Source organism: Otolemur garnettii, unplaced genomic scaffold (genome assembly GCF_000181295.1).
Source record: "Otolemur garnettii isolate 467f Iridium unplaced genomic scaffold, OtoGar3 scaffold00096, whole genome shotgun sequence".
In the NCBI taxonomy this organism is placed as follows: Eukaryota; Metazoa; Chordata; class Mammalia; order Primates; family Galagidae; genus Otolemur; species Otolemur garnettii.
In genome coordinates this window covers 1658390-1665228 of record NW_003852491.1, presented here as the reverse complement: position 1 = coordinate 1665228, position 6839 = coordinate 1658390, and the positions used below count along the sequence as shown (strand labels likewise).

Here is a 6839-nt window from a genome sequence, read left to right as displayed (position 1 = left end):
CTTAAGCGATTCTCTTGCGTCAGCCTCCCAAGCAGCTGGGACTACAAGAGCCCTCCTCAACTCCTGGCTATTTTTTTTTTCTTTTTTTGTAAAGATAAGAGTCTTACTTTATCGCCCTCAGTAGAGTCTGGTAGTGTCACACAGCTCACAGCAACCTCCAACTCCTGGGCTTAGGCGATTCTCTTGTTTCAGCCTTCTGAGTAGCTGGGACTACAGGCGCCCACCACAATGCCTGGCTAGGCCCAGCCCGGGCTGGGCCCGGCCCGCCACCCTCAGTACATGGGGCCAGTGCTCCACCCACTAAGCCACAGTCGCCACCCTGCCTGGCTATTTTTGTTGTTGTTGTTGCAGTTGTCGTTGTTTAGCTGGCCCTGGTTCAAACCTGCCAGCCTTGGTGTATGTGGCTAGCACTGTAACCACTGTACTAAGGGCACTGATCCATGGATTTATTATTTGTAATTTTTTTTAGAGGCAGAATCTAACTCTGTCACCCAGGCTGGAGTGTAGTAGTGTGTGATCATATCTCAGTGCAACCTTCAACTCTTGCCTCAACCTCTTGCCTCAGACTTCCAAAGCACTGGGAGTACAGGCATGAGCCAGTGTACCTAGCCTTGTTATTTTTAATTGACACATAAGTATATATATTTATAGGGTACAGTGTGATAATTTCAGCACATACATACAGTGCCTAATGATCAAATCGGGGTAAATAGCATATTCATCAGTGAAAGAAATAGTTTTTGTTTCTGGGAATGGGTAGACCTTTGCCTCTGGGTAGGCAGGATTTGAGCTGGGTTTGAGATTTGTTGCTATAGTTACCCTCACTATACCAGACTTCAGACTTTTCTAGTGTTAGCTGGTGGTTAGGTTGGGAGCTGATTTGCTAAGAGTTTCTTCAGTATCTGCTCTGCTTTTGGCTGTAGGTCTTCCTCTCACCTGCCATTGCCACTCCTCACAGTAGACAGCTGGCATTTGTTATTCAGGGGTTGGGAAGGTAGACAGGGTCCATTTATTCTGAGTAAGACTCAGCCTTAGGCAGATACTTTGTCCCTGAGACTTGAGAGAATCTAATTGTGATCACTCCCCATTCCAACTTAGGTCTGGGCTGAGGACATAATTCTTTTTTTTGAGACAGAGCCTCAAGCTGTCACCCTGGGTAGAGTGCTGTGGCATCACAGCTCACAGCAACCTCCAACTCCTGGGCTCAAGCAAGTCTTCTGCCTCTGCCTCCCAAGTAGCTGGGACTACAGGTGCCTGCCACAATGCCTGGCTATTTTTTGGTTGCAGCCATCATTGTTGTTTGGCGGCCCGGGCTGGATTCAAACCTGCCAGCTCAGGTGTATGTGGCTGGCGCCTTAGCCGCTTGAGCCACAGGTGCCAAGCCTGAGGACATAATTCTTGCCCCTGCCCCCCAATTCTTTCTCCAGCTATAGTGGGTTTCTACCATTACTGTAAGGGCTGCAGGGTTTGTTTTTTGTTTTTTTTGTTTTTTTGCTAAGAAAAGAAGACAAGTTGGAAGGGCTATAGGTTTGGGGCCCTTCCCGTAGCAGTTTAAGACTTCTGTTCTGTAGAGAGAGGATTTAGATAGATCCTGGTCACCTTCCCACTCTTTGTGGGCTCCTGATGAGGCCCCCAGAAAAAAGCTTATTTTCTTTGTGGTGCAACCTCCAGAAGCTCTATATTCACTTGCCTGTAAATAATTTTTAAGCCGTTTCACCTGAGTTATTTATTTTTTTGAGACAGAATCTCAATTCCTGGGTAGAGTGCTGCGGCATCACAGCTCACAGCAACCTCAAACTCTGGGGCTTAAGTGATTCTCTTGCCTTAGCCTCCCAAGTAGCTGGGACTGTAGGCGTCCACCACAATGCCCAGCTATTTTTAAGTTGTAGTTGTTATTGTTGTTTGGCGGGCCCAAGCTGGATACAAACTTGCCAGCTCCACTGTATGTGGCTGGCGCCCTACCCACTTGAGCTACAGGCCCCGAGCCTACCTGAGTCATTTTTATTGGCATTGCCTCTGGTGTCTTTTTGGAGGCATTCTTTTTGTTAGATTTCAGGTTAATTGGTTTTTGCCCTGTGATCTCAGCTCTCTGAAGGTTTCAGGAAAGTTGTGAATTTGTATGCTGTCCAGGGTTTTGATGTTGTCACAATGGGAGTGATGCTGATCTGATTTTTGTGCATCCTATTAAGAAGATTGGTCTGCATTCTGTTTATATTGGGCTCTTCAGAGGAAGGAACCCAGGTTCAGCAGGGACTTTTTTGTCTATATGCACTCACTTAATATTTTTAGGAGCTTCATCAGGAATCCCCCAGTAAATTTTGGGCCCTAGGAAATTAAGTAACTATATAAAGTGATGAGTATCTTAATAGCTAGCGTAAGGCCCACAGACTTACAGGCATTAGAGGCTGGTTGTTCTGACATGGCTGGCTTTGATGCCCCTTTGTGGTGGTTCCTTGGATTCTCCTGAGAGATGATACAAAGCCTCATTCAGACCCTGGTGTATTGCTTTAAGGCCATTGATAGGATTTTCCTTATGAGGTATCAGGAAACTAAGGATTTCAGAACTTTATACGGGGTTCTGGCTGAAGTCAGTACCCATATCACTGTCTTGACTTTGTGAATTGCATCTTTTAGGAATTATAAAACAAGACCCTAAGCTACCAGTGGATAAAATCTTACCTCCACCTTCTCCCTGGCCTAAGAGCTCAATCTTTGATGCTGATGAAGAAAAGTCAAAGGTATGGACTCCTCCCTGACCTCGGTGGCCTGCATGGACTGTTTTTAGACCCCTTCTCTTAGGGACTCCCCTTGAAATATCCTCTAATCTGTAAGCCAAAGTGGAGAATGGGGAGGTGGGTTAGTGAGTTCTCTGTGGAGAGGCCCTTAGGAATGAGTAGCAGAAAGTCTCTGTGTGGTCTGCACAGATGGGCCAGATAACAAATGCTATGTTCTTTGTGTGCTCCACCTTGTCAGTACAAGTGTTTCTGGGGGAGACACGGTTGAAAAAAGATACAGTAAGGGGATTGTGGGATGTGTGGATGATTGGTTATATCCAGTGTGGATGTGTTACTAGGGTGGGGAATGGTGGAGAAGAAAGAGTTGGTTTGTAAATTAGATCTTTCTCAGTGCCAGTGAGCCTGCCTTCACCAGTTTTCTTTCCACTGTGGTCTCCCAGAATTGTTGGTCCTGGGACATCAGTAAGGAAAGTGAAGAGAAGAGGAAGGTGGTCAAAACCTAGGCCAAGACCCAAGGATAACACTGTAGTGCGTGTGAATGGGGAGACTGCTCTTGGTTATTACTGTTCTTGGTCAGTCACAAGGTCTAATGATCACAGTATCATGAAAGTACCAGCCACGGACGTGTTTCTGTTTGGTCTGCTCTGCCTTCCAGTTACACCCCCTCACCGTGTCCTTCTCTTGGTTCTAGATGCTCTGTGGCCACCAGGTCACTGGTGTTAGCATAAGCAAGGCTAAGTCTAGGTTCTAGGCTGCATTTCTCTTTGGCGCCTCTCCGATGTGGTGTCTTAAGTTTGCAGAGGCTGGGAAGAGTTAGGGAGGAGGTATGGTGTGACTTCTGAGAAACTTATAATCTTGCATCACTGGGCTCATTATCCTCATTTTTCCTGCCATCCATCCAACAAAGATTGAATGACTCCTGTGTGCCAGGTATTCTTCTAGGCATTGGGAACAAAATGATGAGCAAGGTCACCAAAGTCTGTCCCATCAAAGAGCACATGGTTTGGGGCAGCTTAGGCACTACTGAACTTTTGGACCAGATAACTCTGTCAAGTGCAGGGCAGCTGTCCTGTGCACTTTAGGATGTTTACAGCATGCCTGACCTCTACCTACTACGTGCCAGCAGAACCCCTCCTCAGATGTGAAACCAAATGTATCCAGACTTCACCAGCTATCCCCTGGGAGGTATAAACCTCCCAACTCCCTAGTCCATTGAAAAACCAGTGGTCTATTGGAATGGTCTTTGATGTGTATAAAATGCACAAACTGTTGGTATTAGTGTAAATTCCTCTATTCCTACTGCTTCTACTCTGGACCTACAGCAATTATAGTTTCACCTACTGTTTTTGTTCATTGTCTTAGCTTCTGACAAAACTTCTGAAGAGCAACCACCCTGAGGATCTTCAGGCTGCAAACCGGCTGATCAAGAATTTGGTCAAGGAGGTGGGCATTTTTTCAATGGGTTTGCTAGAACAAGGTTTGACAAGGAACAGTGTATGTATGTATGTATGTGTTTGAGGGAGTGAATGAACTGTTGTCTGGGGAAAAGAATGGTCATCTAGTACTCAACTCTGGGGAATAGTCGTAGTCTCCTTAAAGGGCAGGAAGGTAGTGATTGCAAGCAGAAATCTTGCTGTGATACTTCCCAGCTGCTTTTGTCCATGGTTCTTAAAGCATTTTTTAGCTACCAACTTCTGTCCCAGGGACAGGTATTGGTATTGGTGTAGACAAAAGTTCAGACTTAGGAATCTGCTTTTTAGAGGGATCAAGGCTGCTGGTATAATTTAGTAGGTCACCAGACCCCAAACTGCATTATCCTCCCCAGGAATTTTAGGTTCTGAGTATTTTCTTTACTTGTCAAGTGAACAGCTACTTTCACTTACTGTTCTGGTGGCTTCCACGAGTTTTCAGCAATAATCCTTTCTTAGCCCTTGTTCAGGCTTCATCCAGGCTTCTGCTTCTTCACTTCCATCCTACTCTTTGTCCTAAAAGGAACAAGAAAAATCAGAGAAGGTGTCCAGGAGAGTCAGTGCCGTGGAGGAAGTACGAAGCCACGTGAAGGTGCTGCAGGAGATGCTGAGCATGTACCGCAGGCCAGGGCAGGCCCCACCAGACCAGGAAGCCTTGCAGGTGATAATTTGGGGATGACAAGAGATTGCACATAGTTATTCACAGTTTTGTATTTTTTTTTTGTTTGTTTTTTGAGACAGAGTCTCAAGCTGTTGCCCTGGGTAGAGTGCTGTGGTGTCACAGCTCACAGCAACCTCAAACTCTTGGGCTTAAGCTATCCTCTTGCCTCAGCCTCCCAAGAAGCTGGGAGGCTGCCACAACGCCCGGCTACTTTTTTGTTATAGTTGTCATTGTCATGTGATGGGCCGAGGCTAGATTTGAACCTGCCAGCTCTGGTGTATGTGGCTGGCGCCCTAGCCGCTTAAGCTACAGGCTCCGAGCCTTATTCACAGTTTTGATGTGTTTTGACTTGTATGTTCCCATGAAGCATCATAACAGTCAAGATAGTAAATACTTACATTTCCATCACCTCCCCAGATTTCCTTGTGTCATCTTTTCCTTCTCTGTCCCTCTGTCCTCAAGCAGCTACTGATCTACTGATTTGCTTTCTGTTTTGATTAGTTTACTGCTCCTAGACTCTTGCGCAAATGGAATGATATATCCTTTATTTTTGACTAGTTTCTCTTAGCATTATTTGAGATCCATTCTGAATTGTTCTATCTGTAGTTTATTTCTTGGCCAGGCATGGTGGCTGACACCTGTAATCCTAGCACTCTGGGAGGCCAAGGCAGGTGTGGATTGCTTAAGCTTAGGAGTTGGAAACCAACCTGAGCAAGAGCAAGACTCTATCTCTACTAAAAATAGGAAAACTAGCCAGGTGTAGTGGTGAGTGCTTATAGCTTCTTGGGAGGCTGAGGCAAGAGGATTGCTTGAGCCCAAGAGTTTAAGGTTGCTGTGAGCTGTGACACCACGGCACTCTACCCAAGGTGACAGAGATTCTGTTTCAAAAACAAAAATATATATAGTTTATCTCTTTTCTTTCTTTTTTTATTTTTAGAGACAGAGTCTTACTTTGTTGCCCTTGGTAGAGTGCTGTGGCATCATAGCTCACAGCAACCTCCAGCTATTGGGCTTAGGCGATTCTCTTGCCTCAGCCTCCCGGGTAGCTGGGACCACAGGTGCCCGCCCAGCTATTTTTCGTTGCAGTTTGGCTGGAGCTGAGTTTGAACCTGCCACCCTCACTATATGGGGCCGGCCCCCTACTCACTGAGCTACAGGCGCCGCCCTTGTTTATTTCTTTTTATTGCAAGTAGTAGTCTTTTGTATGGATGTAGCATAATATGTATAGTATGTGTATTTGTCTGTTGATGGACATAGTTTCTTTCCAACTTCCATTGATTATGAATTAAGTTGCTATAAACAATTGTATGCAGGATTATCTATGAGTGTCTAGGTGTGAGATTGCTGGGTAATACACTAAGTGTGTATAGTTAACATTTTAAATTACCAAAATAGTTCCCAAAGTAATTGTACTATTTCATATTCCTGACAGCAGTGTGTGAGAAGTCTAGTTTCTCTACATTTTATACATCTTGATCTTGTTTTTTTCAGCAAGATCCTTATTGAGATAATTAACATAAAAACCACCAGAACATCTACATAGCTTTAGAACATTTTAACTGCCCCTAAAAGAAACCTTGAACCTTGAGGTGCCTGTGGCTCAAAGGAGTAGGGTGCCAGCCCCATATTCCGGAGGTGGCAGGTTCAAACCTAGCCCCGGCCAAAAAAACTACAAAAAAAAAAAAAAAAAGAAAGAAACCTTGATCCCATTAACAGTTATTTCCTTTTCCTTTCTCCTCCAACCCCTGGCAACCATTAATCTTTCTGTCTATATGGATTTGCCTATTTGTACACTGCACATAAATGGAATCATATGATATGTAGAGTTTTGAGTCTGGTTTCTTTTACTTAGTGTAATGTTTTCTTGGTTCATCCATCTGCTAGCAGATGTCACTACTTTGTTCCTTTTTATGGCTGAATAGTATTCCATTGTATGACTATACCACATATTGTTTAACTATTTTTTTTTTTTTT

General features: G+C 44.6%; 1 protein-coding gene across 1 annotated transcript in view; it reads left to right on the top strand.

Moving 5' to 3' along the window:
• The window catches only part of GGA2 (golgi associated, gamma adaptin ear containing, ARF binding protein 2), a 44714-nt gene that overhangs the window by 20026 nt on the left and 17849 nt on the right, over positions 1–6839 (top strand). The window contains exons 6-8 of the mRNA XM_012808929.2: positions 2635–2738; positions 4098–4178; positions 4728–4865. Of these exons, the coding sequence (XP_012664383.2) occupies positions 2635–2738; positions 4098–4178; positions 4728–4865 (323 nt within the window). The remainder of the gene's footprint in view (positions 1–2634; positions 2739–4097; positions 4179–4727; positions 4866–6839) is intronic.